At 41.1% G+C, this 19,020-nt stretch overlaps 2 protein-coding genes across 2 annotated transcripts; one reads left to right on the top strand and one right to left on the bottom strand.

Moving 5' to 3' along the window:
- Positions 1 to 2,501: 2,501 nt before the first annotated feature.
- On the bottom strand, positions 2,502 to 11,168 carry tgif1 (TGFB-induced factor homeobox 1). Its single transcript, XM_034168400.1, has 3 exons — positions 10,750 to 11,168; positions 5,775 to 6,004; positions 2,502 to 4,085 (listed from the first exon to the last, which is right to left on the bottom strand). Exons 1-3 carry the CDS (start codon positions 10,835 to 10,837, stop codon positions 3,417 to 3,419), a joined length of 987 nt encoding a protein of 328 aa, XP_034024291.1. The 5' UTR covers positions 10,838 to 11,168; the 3' UTR covers positions 2,502 to 3,416.
- A 4,922-nt stretch (positions 11,169 to 16,090) lies between these two features.
- LOC117508592 (OTU domain-containing protein 1) lies at positions 16,091 to 18,062 on the top strand. The gene has a single exon (XM_034168396.1). It carries the CDS (start codon positions 16,333 to 16,335, stop codon positions 17,608 to 17,610), a length of 1,278 nt encoding a protein of 425 aa, XP_034024287.1. The 5' UTR covers positions 16,091 to 16,332; the 3' UTR covers positions 17,611 to 18,062.
- The last annotated feature ends 958 nt before the right edge of the window (positions 18,063 to 19,020 follow it).

The following is a 19,020-nucleotide window of genomic DNA, read 5'->3' on the forward strand; positions in this document are numbered from 1 at the left end:
AATTTGCAATTAAAAAATGGTAAATTTATAAGTTTAGATTGGCACATTTCTCCATGTAATGTGGAGTTGCGTCAGGGAGGGCATCCGGCGTAAAACTTGTGCCAATTCAACATGCAGATCCACCTTGGATTTGCTGTGGCGACCCCGAGTGCAAACAAGGGAGCAGCCGAAGGGACTTACTAGATTTGGGAAATTTCAAGTTTTTTTTTTTTAGTTTTTTTTTTTTTTTTGCTCTAAATAATGTTACAAGAAAAACTCGGATATTCTCTTAGATTATAAAGTCATAAATTTGCAAGAAAAAATAAAATGTAAATTTATAAGTTTAAACTACAGAAGTTGTGATTTAAAAAATATATATATTGAATTTATAAAAATGTAATGGGATAATCTCAGAGTTTATAAACTCATACATTTACAATGATATAACTTGTAACTGTATGAGATTTAAATTTTTCTCTAAATAATGTTACAAAAAAAACTTGGATATTCTCTGAGATTATAAAGTGATAAATTTGCAAGAAAAAAAATCACAAATTTCAGTTTAAACTCAGAAATTCAGAGGGGTCCCCCCAACAAAACCTTACCCCTCCTTCAGCTTTTTAAACCTAAAATTGCCCTAATACTCTGTTGTAGCACTGAGCTGTCACGTTATTAACTTATTAATGTTTATTATATTAACATATCAATATAATCCTTCTGGTGTAGCAGAGGGTTAAACACTTAAATCAGAATGTTGGATCGAAAGTTAACGTCAACACTTCAACAATCTTGGAAATTCAGAAACTTGTGATGTAGTTATATTAAGAAATAATATGTTAAAATGTTTGTACATAAATGAATGTCTCCCTGTGTAAATATAAACAAAAATAACATATGAAGCAGATATACATTTTGTATTTATTGTTATTACACTGTTGATGTTATGGCACGTGTATGAGCGCTTATCAGCATTAAAAACAAATCATTGCCATAAATGTTTGTGTGTTTGATTTTGTTTTTTCCCTGTTTGTTTTGTTTTTTAAAATGTGCAATGTAATTAAAGTCTGGAGGTTTTTTAGGGTTGTTTCCACCCTGGTGTGGCCTCGATGTTCCAGTACTTGAAGCTGATGGTGATTCTTCATTCATATCAGTCTTGCTGAAAGGAGGCATCCTGACCTCTGGTTATCATTTAGGGCGTTGAAGTGGGTGTGAGCTTTGTTGGAATGACTCCTCAAGGAGTGACATGGACAGACGAACACCCAGTTCACCGTCATGATGGTGAAAGTGGCCCTTACCCTAACGCTAACCACAACGTCTGCATGGATTGTCTGCACCTGTAACGGTCACAAATAGATGAGGTTGTTTTTGGTACCTTTGCCAATGAATAGATGTGATGAAGAAATCTTTTTGAGACTACCACCCACGCACATTGTTATGTCACAGTTTCACACAGAGTCTGATGGTGCTATGACTCTGTAGTATATGAAAATAATTAATTACGCCCATTGGTGATAGAGCTTATTCCTGGATACTGTGGTGTGAAACGCCACCGAGATGGGATGTCATTCCAAAGCAAGTTTCTTCCCCAGCAGCTGGATGGACTGAAATGATGCAGATGAAATGTTTCATCCAAGGACACAGACAGAAGTCCTATGTAAGAGCTGAGGCTCATTAGTGTTGGTACTTATCCCCAGATTCCATAGTGTGAGGCCAATGAGAGTTCACAACTCACCCTGGACAGGACACCAGCCCATCACAGGTTACTTCCCCAGCCAAGATTGATAAAAAGGAAGCCCCTTCAGTTGCTTCCTTGTTTGCACTTTGGGTTGCCACAGCAAAGCCGAGGTGGATCTGCATGTTGAATTGGCACACGTTTTACACTGGATGCCCTTCCTGACTCAACTACACGTTACATGGAGAAACCCCAGCCAAGATTGGTACCCATTTACAACTAGGTGGATTGAGACCATGCAGGTGAAACATCTTGTCCAAAGACACAGACAAGGAGCATGGCTGAGAATTGAACCTAGATCTACATAGAGGTTGTCCAATTCCTGTCCCACTGAGCTATCTGTTCCGCACATTACGTTATGCAGTTTTAATTCCTATGAAAGCACCAAAGATTTACCTTCACAGAACATGACGACCAACCTGAAAGGCAAATGTGGGGCAATAAAACCTACAGAGGCTAAAGGAGATGCTTTAGCAGGCGGGGACGTGTCGCCCAACCCTGAATTAACAAGCACATGTGGATGTAAACTGCTTTACACACACACACACACACCCCTCCACTGGCAAGAAACTGTTGTGGTCTGCAGTTTGTGTTAATTTATGTAGGATTATGCTAATTGTCAGAAGACTTGGAAGCTTCTCTCACGCTCAGGAATGGTCTCCCCAACAGTAGCCTAGTGGGAAAACACCATTTCCCTTTTATTTACCTGAGCACTCACTTTTAACCATCCTTTAGGGGGAAAAAAGTCCAGTGAGTGTGTGAAGATAAATGAACACCAAAAGATCAATGCTGAGATGTAGAAAAAAGACAGTTTTATTTGAATCCCATGTGACCCCTGTTTGCCACAAACATTGCACAGTAAGAAAAGAAATCACATCAATGGGCATGGTGTCACATTAACTGTACACATGGTCCTATTATACATCAAACCATCTTCTTCTTGTCGTTTTTGGTAATTTCAAAATGCTGTTATTGTACGGTTGTAAAACAGCTGTAGTGTTAAATTATTCAGTCCACTGGCCGTCATTTCGCTGAGTGATGGGATGAAGGTTCAGACTATGAACCTGCTACATCGGTTGTCTGAAATGTCCTGCGTGGGAAAGAGTTTTTTTTAAAAAAGCAGAGGTTTCTTTTTAAAATTTAAAATAGCTAAAAGTAACAAAAATCAAAACTATATCAATGAAAAACGTGTAACATTTACTACAGTAGTGAATAAGTTTGCGGTTGACGCCGAGCGAAGTCGCTTTAAGACACTGAGATGACCTTCGCCTGCCTTCGTGTGCAAACAAATGAGGCAGAACGATCGTGAACAGATCTCTGAAATGTAAGACAGCAAACGTGTTCGGAATCGACCAATCGGGAAAGCTCCGGGCTCCTGCTACGTTCTAGAAACGGCATAGTGGAAACGTGGAAGACAGGCAGCATTTTTCAACGTTTTTGGTCCCCGTGTGCAAATAAGATACACATGTAGAAACATACGCATGTATATGAAATGAATAAACAACTTACAGCCAAGGCACCTTAATAGTTTTTTTCTCTTTTCAATTAATAAAAAAAAAAAACTTCATTACTTTGATTGGTATACCAAAAATAGAAATGATCAGGCTTTTACATGGATTTGTTCTCTGTTGCGTGCAGACAGAATCGCTGAACCCGCTGGGAGTTCCAGAGTGGGGAGACAAAGTCAGTCTGTCTTCAGCCTCCTTTAGGAGACCAGCTGTTTGGCTTGCAGCTCCATCTCGGCGGCCCGTTTCAGGGCCACGTCCACCAGGAGCTGGAAGCCGCTGAAGTCCTGTGTGAGGTCTGGGGGGGTTGGGGGAGGGGTGTTGAACAGCCCGCTGCGGGGGCTCAGGTTGCCCTCCATGCCGCCGACGCCACCACCGCCGTTGCTGAGGATGGTGGTGGTGGTCGGGGCTGGAAGCTCATTCCGGCACCTGAGCAACGCCTGTGCCGACTGCAGCAGCTCTGTGGCCCTGTCAACGTTCGCTCCCGCCGCAGAGGGGTGGGGGCCTGCGGGGCTGGCCTGCATCGCTGCGGTGACAGTAGTGTGACAGATGACGGATGGCCGTGTGGGCACCGGCGCGGGGGAGGGGGATGTGGAGGGCGGTGAAGGTGTGGACGGGGACGCCACCTTCCTTAGAATGCCGGTCGTGGCGGGCTCAAAGCTGGAGGGGTGCAGGATGCGTTTGTCGTAGCTCTCCTCTGTAGCCGCGGCGGTGGCACTGTTGTGTTTAGGAGACTGGGAGCTGTCGGAGAAGCTCTCGCCTCCCTTGCTGCCTTTCCTGGATATAGTGAACTGGTTTGGATCTTTGCCATCTTTCCTAAGCATCTCTGGGAGAAGTCGTCGCCGTGCGTTTATGAACCAGTTACACACCTGGCAAATGCACACACACAAAAAAATTAATCAACAAATGTGAGAAACTCAATTCATCTAAATCTGATGGTACACTTAAAGAAAGTTTTCTGGGAATTGCTGGATTTCTGAATGTGGAGAATATCACCAATTATCCTCACCAACTAGGAGCTAACACTGTTAGTGTGACTGCACATACTAATGCTAATCACGGTTAGCTCTTTTCCATTTTTAGTTCAGCCTGTCAGAACCGTAATGGCTGCTTTAGGTTGCATTATGTATTGTGTTATCACACCCATTTGCGAACTTTGTTTCTGCTTGGCACCCTTTGCTAGTGTGATTAGCTATGTCATTAGCTCAGCTACATTAGCTGCACTTATTTCAGAAATGGAACTATTTTACAGCAAAATTCAAAGCTACATTTGACAGCTGGTATTAAAAAATGTATTTATTTATGAAATAAACTTTGGTCTTGAGACTATGTAAACTAATCTGTTGTAGCGCAATGGAGGAAATTCTGATGTATGATTTTAGCATTAGCTTCTCACCTGTTGTGACCATAGTAAGATAAGATATGATAATCCTTTAATAGTCCCACGGCGGGGAAATTTATGCTGTTACAGCAGCACAGGGACAGTCACAGAACAACAGTGCAAGTATGCATAAATAAGGTAAAAGAAAAATAATTACAAAAATACGGAAGTCAAGTTCTGTGTGGAATAACAATATTTACAGTAGAATAGATCAACCTAGTCTGCATTCAATTATTTGAGTGCTTAAAGATTAGTCTGTTTCGGGCAGTCCACCACAGCAGGATTCCCATTACTTAGTGCGAGACAGTCACAACACATTCTATACACAATAATAGAAACTATGTATGAAAAAAACAAAGCTTTGCTAGGATAAAGTCAACACAGAGTAACTTGTCATGTCAGTATAACACTGTCCGGCAGTAAGCTCCACATATGGAAAGCCAGTAATTCCTGGAAAACATTCATCTTTGGAGTGATGCTGCATTTATGGCATGCCGTAAAGTCGGAAATTACGAGTCCCAACTTGGGACAAAACTATTTAAGTGGTACGGCTGAGATGCATTTTTTTGCTCTCTGAAACTCAGGTGGCAATTCAGGTCTGTGATTTATCTGACTTGACATCGTAAGAACTTGGTGGGACAGTAACATTACAAATTACATATATATATATATATATATATGTGTGTGTGTGTGTGTGTATCTATCCCAGCAGTCTCTGAGTATTAACTTTCCTCACAAAGCCCAGTAGTGATATTCCAGAGCCTGTAATTTAAAGACTTTTCGATAAAAGATAATCTCCTTTGTCATACTGGTAATTACGATCCTGTCTTTCTTTCCTCCTTTAGGCTAGTCGTAACTGGCTCAGGGAAGCTTGTAGCTCTAACTATGTAAATGACTCTGCATTGTTCCCAGACAGCTGGGATGGAAACGGGCCGGAGGGAGAGAAATTCCTGTCCGAGCGCCTCAGCCAAGCCCGCAGCACACAGGGAGAGAGTTCACTCATGTTGTCTCATGGATTTACGTTGCAACAGCAAGTTGGCTTTGTCAACCTTCACCGTCTGTTTGTTTTGTCACTTAAACAGCAAATGACTCCGTGGAGGCGACACTTGATGCGTTTACATTGTTTGAAGATGTGATGGTTAAAGGCATGCAACGCTACCCAGTGTTCTGTTCGTACCTGCAGTGTGGACAGCTGAGTCTGCTTAGACAGGAGGGCTTTCTCCTGCTCAGAGGGATAAGCGTTGTAACGGTGCTCATACAGCCAGTCCCTGAGGATTTGAACCGACTCCTTCGGCAGGTTCCCTCGCCGTTTCCTCTTTCCATTGCCCCCCGCGCTGGACGACAGGTCCAGAGGCGCGTCCACGCTGTCCTCATCGTCTGTCTCACTCCCCGACAGCATCATCAAACCTGCGGAGGGAAGCGAACAACAATAACGTATGGGAACAGGACAAAGACAAATCCTGTGATGTCAGCCGCCCCGTTTCATTCTCTCAGACACGCTGCCAAAACGTGAGCCGTCTGGGGAGGCAGCTGATGTGTCAGAGGCAAGCTGTCAAGTTCAGCCATGTGATTCATATGAGGAGGAGGAGGGGGAGGGTGGCAGGAGAGGAAGGGGGGGAAGGCGGGGGGGCGTCACAAAGGCTGGTTTGATGCCGTGTTGGTTTGAAAACCTGCCTCGACAAATACAAATCTGCAGCCGGCCACAGGGACAGCCGTGGAATAAAGAGGGATTTGATTTAGAAGACCGCGCTAATTTATCAGCACAGATTACAGACAATATAATTCATCGACATCAACATCAAACAGGTTTTAGGTCTGTGAACTACTCTGACGGTCCGGCGTGCTTATAAACACGTCCTCGTATCAACATTTTCAGCCTGGTTCTCAAAACACAGCCATGTGCAAAACAAATCTTAATCAGAATTTTTTTAAATAATGACATAAAAATAAAGAAAAGCTTCTAAATGTCAATTTATCTCTACGACACAATATCAAACAAGTCAGGTGATGAACAATGGGCTTTTGATAACACATTAGAGCAATGTAACTGTGACTAAGTCATGTTAGCGATATGAATGAGATGTTCATTTTTGACATTGCTTGACCAATGCCACCTACTTAAATATCTTATTACACATAAGTACACATATACTGGAAATAACAATAATCACAAATAGTAACATTTTTAGCATAGGGCTTTTACAGCTAAAACAAATATTTTGATTGGGTGGGTGGGTTTGTCCAATGGCATCCAGCTGCTGTCAGCAATAACTCAAAACAAAACTCATCATCTTGTAACTCCTGTGATTTTTAAGAACATATAATCAGGACTAAGTGATTAGATGGCAGTCAAAATTGGATGGACCAGATCAATCGAACTAGCAACTTTGTTTTTCTAATGAAGGCTACAGTCAGTTCAGGGTATGCACATGTACTAGCATATACTTTGCCTGTGAAACAACAAATACAACCCAAAATCTAAAATAAATCTTGCTGTTAGTATTAATATTGCTAGGACTGTTGCACTGTTTTCGATAATTAGAAGTGGGGTGACGACAGACCTCGAAAGTACATCATTTTAAACCTTCGATGCACAAAGTGGTGAAAAAACAAAATTGTGGTTTCAAGTATGCCGTGTTGTTTTTGGTGTCTGTTGCCAAACTAATGCTCATCAACAGACTTGTGCATCATTTAACTCGAGCAACAAGCACCAAAAGCTGCAAGAGGCACATTAATGCTTTGTTACATCAAAATATCTGATTATTTGGGCAGCGACCTGCTGGATAATATTTCACAGAATGACGTCAAATGTGTAAGTCATAGCTGAGAAATCTTTCCTGACTTACAGAGTAGGAATTCCAACCTGTGTTAGCCTCCCCACTGAGTCATTTTGTGAAACTAATTTAAAATGTTGTAACTTACATTCTTACTCACAAGACACAGTCGACCAGTGTGTGTATGGTCTTACCTGTCCAGCAGACATCCAGCAAAGGCTTTGTGTGATATGTGTCTGGAGTTTTTCCAAATGGAATCTGTTTTCCTTTGTTTATTAGCTGTGTCCTTTGCCATCCATTTACATTTTACTTTTTTTTGTGTGCTTTTTTTTTGGTACTCTCCCCCCTCCCGACATCATCTATGACATCATCACAGAAAGTGTGTCATGCCATCTTGTTGCCAGCAGTTTCCATTACAGATTTGCGAAAAACTTAGGGGATTTCTTTTGTTGTTGGTTTTTTTTTTTTTTTTTTGAACCACAGAATGTTGGGAAAACAATAGCAAAATCCCAGCGCTTCCATTGGGGTGATGGAATGGGACTGCTGGTTTTTGTCCTCTTGTGATAACTGTCACTCCAGTGAGGCTCTCCTGGGTACGTCCTGCTAAATATGACAATTTTGTTGTTTTTCCAAATCCAATATTGCTGTAATGTCATCTCTAATAAGGTTGAACAAGCTCTCTGTCTCTTACTCCATCCACATGCACCACGCATAAATTTTAGAAGGTCATTCCTGTATGTCATATGATCTATAGAAGTGGAAAAATTGTTACCCCTCCAGTTTTGCAAAATATGACTTATGAATTGCCTGAAAAACCACCTCATGTGAGAGTCAAAACTTTTTTCCCCAGGGCAGCATGGTGACGTAGTTAGCACTGTTGCCTCGTAGCAAGAAGATCATGGAATCGATTCCCACCTGTGGCCTTTCTGTGTGCATGTTCTGCCCATGTTTGCGTGGGTTCCCTCCAGGTGCTCCAGCTTCCTCCCCACATCCAAAGACACACAGGTTAGGTGGATTTGAAACTTTAAATTGTCTGTAGGTGTACGTGCCGGTGTGACTGTGTTACACCCGCATAATGTCTATATGTGGCCCTGCGACAGACTGGTGTCCTGTCCAGGGTGTACCCACGTCTTGTGCCCTATAACTACTGGGATAGGCTCCAGCACCTCCGTGACCCTGCATTGGAGTGACCCGGAATAGAAAATGAATAGAAATAGCACTCAAATGTATGCAGACGATGCAGTCATTTACACCTATGGTTCTACAACTGATATAATATCTTACAAACCTACCAATATTATAAACAAGGTACAAGACTGGCTTGATGACAAATACCTGATGCTTGACACAACTAAAACCGTTTGTATGACATTTTCAAAAACGCCAGTAGAGAACAGTCTCAAAGTGTCGATAGGTGGAGAGGTATTTGAAACGATATCGCATTTCAAGTACCTTGGAATCATCTTGGACTCTAATCTTTCCTTCAAAAAACATGTGAGAACCTGGTCAAACCTGTCAACACAAGTGAGATGCATTGTACATAATCTCGTGTTTTGTTTTAATTTATTCATTGTAATTATTGTTTGTTGTTGTGTGTCTGAGGACTACAGATGGAAAGTAGCTTTTAGCTAAATCTGGCATATTTGCACTAAGGCATGAAAATGTACAAAGTGTTCATTAATGTGCATTGTCCTCATCAAATGAACAATAAAGAAAGAAAGAAAGTCCCTTCGGCTGCTCCCTTGTTTGCACTTGGGGTCGCCACAGCAAATCCAAGGTGGATCTGCATGTTGAATTGGCACAGGTTTTACGCCGGATGCCCTTACTGACGCAACTCCACATTACATGGAGAAATGTGGCAGGGGGTGGGATTTGAACCCAGAACCTTCTGCACTGAAACCAAGTGCATTAACCATTTGGCCACCACCCCTGCTAAACAATAAAGAAAGAAAAAAAATGAATGGATGGATGGAGTTGTTTCAAAATACATGTTTCCATGATGATCAGTTCGCTACATCAAATTGAGCATTTTGGATGGTAATGGAAAACTGTCTGCTGTATTTTTGACCCACATGGGTCAAAATTCTAAGTTCCTTCAAGTCAAGGCCACTTCCGATCATACTGGCGATATAAGATTGCAATATTGTATTTGAATACTAAGGAACAAAACAAAACTGTAGTGCACAAAATAAAACCCTTTTGATAACTTTAACCATTAAAAAGACACTACACCTTTAAAACTAAATTGTTTTAAAGACTTACAAGGCAGAGAGATTTTTTGTCTTCATGGGAAGACAAAATTCTCTAAAGTGGGAAAAAACATATTCATACATCTTTGCACTAAGCAATAAATTATAATAAGAAAAACAGAGGTTTGATTTATTCCCCCTTCTAAACCGTAGATGGTGATCGAGTCAGCCTGAAGAAAACCATTCAGCAGTTTAAATACACATTTCTGCAACCTGACTTTTCTTTCTTTTTAAAAGGACAAAGTAGTGGGAAGCCAGGAAGAAATTTCCCAAACCCACAGGATGAAGTAATTACGTAGGCTGGAGGGGGGAGGGGAGACCTGTTGCAAATCAGCGTCCCCAGACTAAACAAAAGAATCCTGCTCCCTTTGTGTGCGCACCAACTCCAAAAGTTTGCGCTCCTCTCAAACCGCGTGTTCGCCATAGCCTCCTAAACTCCTCTCACTTCCTCACCACGACGGAACTTACGAGAGACACAGAGAGAGAAAAAAGGCGTTTTAAAAGCACCGCGGAGACAAAAGTTTGAAACAACTTTGTAACAGGCTTTTCCATTGTGTGTGTGTGTGCGCGCGCGCGCTGCACCACGAGGTCGGCGAATGTTTAAAAAAAGCCAACTTCCCACAATGAGGTCAGAATGAAGGTTTGAGCCCGTAAGTGGATTTAAATACTCTTTAACCGCGCAGGAGGCGGATTATTTTAACACAAACATCTTAAAAAAAAACACCTTTTAATTCGCCGCTGGTTGTAAAAGGAAATGCGGCACTTTGATGTATTCAAAGCAAAGTTGACGCGCGAACTGTTTTTATTATTATTATTATTGTTATTATTAAGCTTCTGTTCATCCAGTTTCGAGCTTGTTTTAACGGGTTCAAAAGTTATTCATTCACCGACACAAACTGCGACATTATCGTTTAAAACCAGCTCTTTTCTTTTCTTTCTGACGCGGCGGCACATGGCACAGAGAAAAAAAAGCCCCCTGTCACGTCTGGAGAGGAAACAATAGACTGCATGCTTCGCACGTATGAGGGAACCGACTCTACCGTCCTGTACGCTGGCTCAACTTAACTGTAACTTCATTTTTTTAAATTTCTTTCAAGAAAAATACAAATAACAAATGAATACAACCGACCTTTTTTCGTCTTCATCACTGTCCGAAAAAGCCCGAGTGCCTTCTTCGTTTCTTCCAGATATCCTTCAGTGCGAAAATCCTTATTCATCAAAAGCTCGTGGGTTATTATTATTTTTTTTTATTTTTTGGGGAATAAAAACAGTTTTTCCTCTTTTGCTGGTCCTGCGTGGGAGACTCGTGGGGTTTTAGGTGAGCTCCGTGCGTCCCTCCGGCTCACAGCCCTTTTCTCATTGACTGTGTTTGATCCTGAAAGTGGGTGACAGCTATCTTTGACAGCTGCGTGACTCAACGCACGGAGATCCTCCCACCGTGGAGGGCAGAGGAAAAACCTCTGACATCAGCATGGCTTGTTCCACTGACATGGATCCACTGAGCTGCTGCTGCTGCTGCTGCTGCTGCTGCTGCAGACCCCTGACAGTGCCAAACATCAACGCCTTGTGGGATATATTAAACGGCCATCCACTCCATCCAGTCTGGTGCTCAGACAAAAAAAAACAAAACAAAAAACAAAAAAACACAACAGAGACTCAACATCTTGGTGCAGACGGAACTCAACATATGTCGCCTTAATTTGGCTGCATTGTCTTTACACTTTGCAGGTTTTTGCTTTGCTGGTTTTATTATTTGTGGTTTCTTCTCCTTACAGGGGCGCAGCAAGGATTCTCTAATGGGTGGGGGCGGGGGGCTTATGCATGATTTATTATTGATTTATGCTGCTTTTACGTACCAAATTCTACAGGTGAGTTTGTTTCAAATGATGTCAAGCCCAATTTCCGCTACTCTGCATCACACAGAGCCGCTGCATCACTGCGAACTACCTCCAAACCCCTCCCTGTAGCCTGATGTGCACCTCCCAAAAATTGTAACCTCACAGGGTGTGATTGGTCTACGTCATCTCCACAAACTCACTTTTCTGATTTCACATTCAGCAACTTTCATGGGCTAGTAGGCCATTCTTCATGAAAAATGTTGTGCCCCCTACTGTACTGGCGGTGAAATGCAGTGCGACACCCACCAACCCCTATGGAGAACTTTGAAAGTTTTACGCCTGCGTCAAAGCGATTGCATGGCCACAGTGTTAAGGAGTAGTAGAAACATAAAAAAGCCTTAACTGTCACTGCACACATTCTTCAACATGTCCTTTATGTTGGTGTGGATGTTGAGCAATGCATCCACTAGAGGGCACTGTACACTTGTGGTTATTCACATCGTAACCAGGCAGGTTTGTTCAGTTTGGTTTATGCACAAGGTCACAGTGTATTTCTCATTAATTAAAGCCTTTTTAAAAAAATGTTTTCCTCCTTTATAGTGTCCTCACCTGCCTAATGGGAAACTTTATCACACTAGTTCATTAAATCATCCACCAGCCACCCGACATGTGTGCAACTGGGTGATCATCACTGTGCGCGTAACCATAATCATAACAGAGTAGCTACATATTTTAAGTATTACTGTAGTTCTTCCTAAACTTTCTTTACTCTTAAAAATGGGATGGCCCAGCCTCTTAGAAGAAGAACAAAGGGCCTTTATTGTCATTATAGTACATACATAAATACATTAATTGAACTTTGTTCTCTGCTTTTAACCCATCGTAATTACAGTTAGACACAATCCAACCACTACGAGCAGTGGGCAGCCACAGTCCAGCGCCCCGGGGGACCAACTCCGCATGTAGAGACGCTCCCTTGGTCAGGGGCAGAGAAAGGAGCAGACCCTAAATTAACATGTTTTTGATAGCCTCTATGATCTATATCGGCTATGATGAAACAGTTTTAAATTTTAATAGACCTTTACTTGGCCCACATGAAAATCTAACAAAAGTTTAATGTTGTAGAAGTAACATTATCGAACAAGTCCTGCGTGTTTCCTGTTATCTTTAAACATGTTTAATTTACAGTTGGGCCAAAATCATGTTTTTTAGACACAAAAAGAAACACATTAACCACCAAACTGAAAGGCAGAGATAAATGTGCAGGGAAGTGCAGAACTGTGACCCGCGGTGCATTAGTGTGAATGGGTGAATATAAGGCATCACTGTAAAGCACTTTGATCATCTCCATTGCACTTTAGAAATACAGTTTTGAGTTTGTTTGTTTTTTGTTTTGTTTTGTTTTTTTTGTTAATTGCTGGATTTCTTGATGTGGACTGTTCTACTAGACATAACTTATTTGACTACTGATGGACCATATTAAATAAAATGCTAAGCACAGTTATATGTCAATATTAATAAGTTACTTTTTGCACAAGTGGCCATGTAACTGCGACTGATGCTAAATGCCTTACTTGGTTTCAAGGGCTAACTGTTAGCATCATCCACAGATAATGTTAGCATAAGTGGTCATGCTAATCACTTAGCATTTTCTTTAAAATGTCAAAGTAACAATGTCTAATATAATTATTGGTACATTCCACATCTGCAAATTGTTGGATTCTCTCTAAATGCACCCCAAGAACTCACCCTGTTGTGAGTTTTATTGCTGTTTGTATGAACTTCACTTTTTTTAACTGTAATTTCCTGTCAAATAATAATAATAATAATAATAATCTGCCTAATTAAACACTGCATTTGTCATCATAGTCTTTCTCATGTCGTAGTACTTCTGCTGAATTTCCACCCAATTTCTGTATTTAATTGCTTTGTTGGTGTAATATTCTGTGTATTACCTCCACAGTAAGATAATGGTTTCACCAGTATTTGTCTGTTAGTAGATAACTCAAAAAGTATTGAACACATTTCAATTAAATTTCAAGAGCAGATAGATAATGTTCCAGGAAGTAAGTGATTCAGTTCTGGAGGCAATCTGGAATATATTCTGGAACTGATAACCAGAAGAATGTTTGGCACATAACATTTTTAGTTAAGATGTGAGAGGATGTTGATGATAATTTGGTGAGCAGATGGATAATGTCCCAGAAAATGAGGGATTTTATTTTGAACTTGATTCTGAACCAGAATCCAGGATCCAGAAGAGGTTTTAAGCAAAATGTTGCTGTCAGTGCTTGTCCTTTATCTTGTTTTTTCAGTTTGTAGTCTGGTAAACCACACTCATAATTCACTTTGTCAATAAATTTGCTTATTGTTAATGAGAACTCAGTGTTAAATGAATGACACCAGGAAATGGTATGTTTACATCAGCCATAAGCACTATTTGATTTCATGTAAGTGTTTTGATGGCTTAATTGTGGCACTATTTTTTTCTGCAGTATTTGTGTAATTTAAAATTTTGGGATATCAGTTTGTGAGTGTGAATGCAGCAGAGGAGGGAGTTGTTCTGTCGTTTGCATGTTGGTGCATCAGTTGTGTTGAGTGAAGACAGCAGCACGGTGAAACCATCACTGCCCTCATTTGTATGCGCTGCACAATCTTGCGACAGCTGCTGGAGCGTCGTCTCTTTTTGTGCATTTGTTCCACATTAGCGGCCATCGAACCCGCGTCTATAGCTAAATGTCGCCTCCTTGTGTTTGTTTCTGGTACTAGAATACAGTGTCGCTTTTCAAAGATAAGGTATTTTGCCTCCCTCTACTGGTGAGAATAGGTTATTGCCGTGTGCCGTTTGACATTACAAGGATACATATATGTAAATATGAATTCTAAAATAATAATAATAATAATAATAATAATAATAATAATGATGATGATAAAACTTTGCCACAACACATGCTACCACAACACCAAAATGCATATTCTTCTTCTCGGTGCTTCCATTGGGAGCACCACAGCAGATCATCATCTCACCCTGTCCTCCACTCTTTCTACTGGAACATCAGTCAGCTGCATGTTCTCCTTCACTACATCCACAAACCTCCTCTTCGGCCTCCCTCTTCTCCTCTTGCCGGGCAACTCCATCCTCAGCATCCTTCTCCTGCACTATCCCTCCTCTGCACACAGATCTCCAAACTGTCCCACCATCAATGTCACTTCTGACATTCTTATTCCTTATATGTAAAGTATATAAATACAAATAACATTGGATGCATTGACGGATTAATTTGGTAAAATTTATAGATGTAAAATATAATAAATAAATAGCATGGAGGATAATACAAAATATAGTAAGTCCCTTCGGCTGCTCCCTTGTTTGCACTTGGGGTCGCCACAGCAAATCCAAGGTGGATCTGCATGTTGAATTGGCACAAGTTTTACGCCGGATGCCCTTCCTGACGCAACTCCACATTACATGGAGAAATGTGGCAGGGGTGGGATTTGAACCCGGAACCTTCTGAACTGAAACCAAGCGCATTAACCACTTGGCCACCACCCCTGCATCCAGTGTGATCCTCTAAAGGAAATGAAAACAATTTAAGATTATGTAATATTATCAGTTTCATATTTTTAAATGTCCTGAATAAAATCATTTTAACAGCTCTTTAATGTCACTGCCAGTATGTCTAATAATAGTTGTAGTGTATTAGTAATTGGTATTTGGCTGACATGTTGATGTCATTAGGTTATCTTGTCAGTGACAGTAACTTCTCTGTGTTTCATCAAGAGACATCATAATGTAACCCACATCTCTGGATAGATTAACAAAATTTTACTAAATTTCTGACTGCTCCCACGAACAAAAACAAATTTGAGAAATTATTTAAATTTTTTAAGTAATTCTGCAAATTACTGCACACAAGTTTTTATTGCCACCACTTCCAATTCTGATAAAAGTGTAGATATTGATGATTTTGTGTCATCAGTTGTCCACAGGGGGGGAAAAAACTGCAAATCTGCTATATCTGTCTACTACGTATACTATTTAACAACACTGTGACCCATCAAATTTTTCACATAGTTGTTGACCTCTGGTCAGACTAGTCAGACAGCAAAGACATGTGTCAAAGCACCTACAGGCAGTAACAATAACATGACAGCTACCCTTCAAAATAAAGGTGACCAACCCAGTTACCACAAATGTTAGTAAAAATGCTTTTGAATGTATTGGTGATTTTAGTTGGATCCAGTTGCCATCAGGTGTTCAAGTCATTTTTTGCTCAACAGTGTTTTAGAAAGCCAGTCTAGCTAATTCGTGTAAATTTGTCTTATTTTAACTGCTTCTTTGTTTTTTTTTTAGTTTTTGTTTTATTGTCTTTAGTTTACTCTTTTATTGTTTATTTTTATTCTATCTGGAGTTTGTTAATCTTTACTGCCTATTTTGTCGTTATTTTATGTAAGGACCACAATGGAAATAAATCTTTTGACTTTTTGGTGTTGTCCTTGAAATTCCATAATAAATGTATTATATAGGCATATGTTTTAACATATGGTATTTTCTTGTATCAATCTGTGGCCGCGACTATTGGGATGACGGCCTATACTTTGAAAGACTCCAACAAACGGATGTCGTGTTTTTTGTAACTTGGCGCTCGTGAGGCAGACAGGCTCCCGTTTCAGTTTGAGGTCTAAATTTAGGGAGGCAGTCCGACTGCAAATGACGACAAACATCTAAAGTGGTGTATGTGCCGGTGGTATGAGGACTGAGGACCATGGAAACGAGTCGTACAACTGTTGTTGATGACACGGTGCGTATTTTTAGAGGCTGTTGTCATGTTTCCGTAACAGCGCCGCGCTCACTATAAAGGCGGACCTTCACAATGCAGCTGTACAGCAGTGCGCTCACACACTACCCGAGGTCCACCCGAAAACTCACGATAACTTTATCCACTGGACCCGAGCGACTGAACGGGACAACAAGAAGTCCGTCCGGGGCTGATAAATCGGGTCTGACACAACAGGATATCGCTTCTGCCACAAACGAGGACACTTCCGGAAACATGCCTGCCTTTTCGTGCTACGAGTCCTCATCGATCAGACCGATTTGTTTCACATCCACCGCCGAGATACTAATACGACGACCCGACGGAGGGCAGAAGTCCGTGCCCGTGCATGTGCTGAGGGAGTCCAAAACCCCGTCCTCCCTTCATAATAAAAGTCTGATCTGCAATGGCTCTGATGGGTTTGTGGACTTGGTGGACCAGTTGAATTTTTTCCCAGAATCCTCAGAACTGGTTGAAAATGAGCTCATGAACGCCAAGAACACCACTGGAGCAAGAATTGAAGAATACAGGAGGATGTTGGGGATTTTAAGTGACAATGATATTTTGGCGTCGAAAGGATGGACCTCGTCTCGTGAGTGCGTTCCGTCAGGTCAGACTGAAGACCTGGTGGTGGATGATTTTAGTGATGCGCATGGCGAAAAAGCTGCCCCCGTACCAGGTCACAAACGGACCTTTGAGCTCAGCGTTCTGCAGGATTCCCCTACACAAAGATGTCCAGACAGGGGGGACGTCAAAGTCGCTCGGTACCTGGCTGAAGTGGAGAAACAAAACAAGTACCTCCAGGAGAGGCAGAAATATAGGTACCACGTCATTCCAGATGGCAACTGTCTGTACAGAGCGGTGTGCAAAGCTGTGTATGGTGACCAGGCACGGCACGGGGAGCTCCGGGAGCAGACGATACACCACATTGCCAATCACCTGGATGAGTTCAACCCCATCATAGAGGGGGACATAGGTGAGTTCCTAGTCAACGCGGCGCAGGATGGTGCCTGGGCAGGTTACCCTGAGCTCCTTGCCATGAGCCAGATGCTGAACATTAATGTCCACCTGACGACAGGAGGGAGCACGGAAAGTCCCACTGTCTCCACTATGGTGCATCACCTTGGGGAGGAAGACAGTCCTAAACCGGCGATCTGGCTGAGTTGGCTGAGCAACGGTCACTACGACGTTCTCCTGGATGAGTGTCTTCCCAACCCAGAGTACGAGGACTGGTGCCGTCACTCGCAGATGCAGAAGAAAAGGGACGAAGAACTGGCGAAGTCAATGGCAGCGTCCCTGTCTAAAATGTACATTGAGCAGAATGGGACTGTCTGAAAGAAACAGCTTTCTTTGAAACATTAAAAAAAAGACTTAAAGTGCAGTGCACAATGTTTTTCTTTTCTTTTTTTTGTACGAATCTCATAGGTGACATTTGCCTTTTGAACTGTTTGAAAGTGTGTGAATGTTCTTGATGGTTTGGTAAATGATCTGAGTGGAATGGAATGCCGTTCACATAAATACATATAATATTAAATTGCCTTTTATTAGAAAACCAGATATTTTTCTCTTACTGTGCTTTGTAGACAAATGTATTTTACTAAATTTTTTATCACAGAGAAACATCATTGTGGTTAATTTATTTATGGTTGTTTTTTGTTTGTTTTTGCACAAAATTCCTATCTGGTTGCAAGTGGAGGCAGTGAGATTGAGTTCAGATGTTCTTTTTTACTATTTTTCCAGAGACCTTATATAAATTTTATTGCTATTAAAAGCAAGTACTGACTAAACCTGATGTGATGTTCTTCAGTTTGTCCTCTGGGTTCGCCAGGCCAATATTTTGGATCGGTATCCATCCAGTCTTGACAAAAATAACTGGATCATTTATTTTAAAAAATATATATCAGCTCTGATCACAGTCTTGTATGTCACATCTGAGTCATGTTGTGGATTATGTATATTTTCCTTTAGGGGTGTTGAATATTTGTTCCACAGTTTGAGTTGATGTTTTGTTAGATGGGTAGATTAGCAAATATAGATAAATGTGTTTATGAGGAAAAAGGCATCAGATTAGTATCGGTATGGGACAACCGCTGGGCATGAAAAATGGTATTGTGCCATTCAGAATTTACATCCATCCAAAGGTCTGAAGCACCCTAGTATTTCTGCATATTTTTTTCCTCTTTATTAGGGTGTTGGTAAAGGATGAAAAAAAAGTTAATGTTAAAGACAAATGAGAGAGAATGTTTAATTTGTTAGGTAAAGTACAAGACCTTTCCAGAATCACATTTTTTTTGTAAAAGCATAATTCCACATGATGAACGAGCAGCTTTGTAGCCAGCTGGTGCTGGTAAGAGATGGCTACAGTATGGCCTCACACATTCAGCATTTGCTATGGTTCAAATAACTGAGAGAAAAAAAAAAAGCAGACATTATGCCGTGTACGATACATTAAAATTGTTTAAATATTCATATGTATGAACCTTTCCTGCGCATCCATTTACAGTGGCCATTCCCAATGAAATTCCAGCCCCACTAAATATGATTCCCCACCAGTAACGAGACGTTAATGTGGCGTGTCACCAAGTACGCTGTGACACGTTAGGTCAGAAACGGATAAATGAAGAATTACATAATTTAAACCCATGGCTTTATTTTTTCTGACTACATTAAAATATAGCCATAAATAGTTCTAGGTAATTTAAAAATTTAAACAATAACAAAATTGAAAACGTTTTGTCGCCACCA

This window comes from Thalassophryne amazonica, chromosome 1 (genome assembly GCF_902500255.1).
Source record: "Thalassophryne amazonica chromosome 1, fThaAma1.1, whole genome shotgun sequence".
NCBI lineage: Eukaryota > Metazoa > Chordata > Actinopteri > Batrachoidiformes > Batrachoididae > Thalassophryne > Thalassophryne amazonica.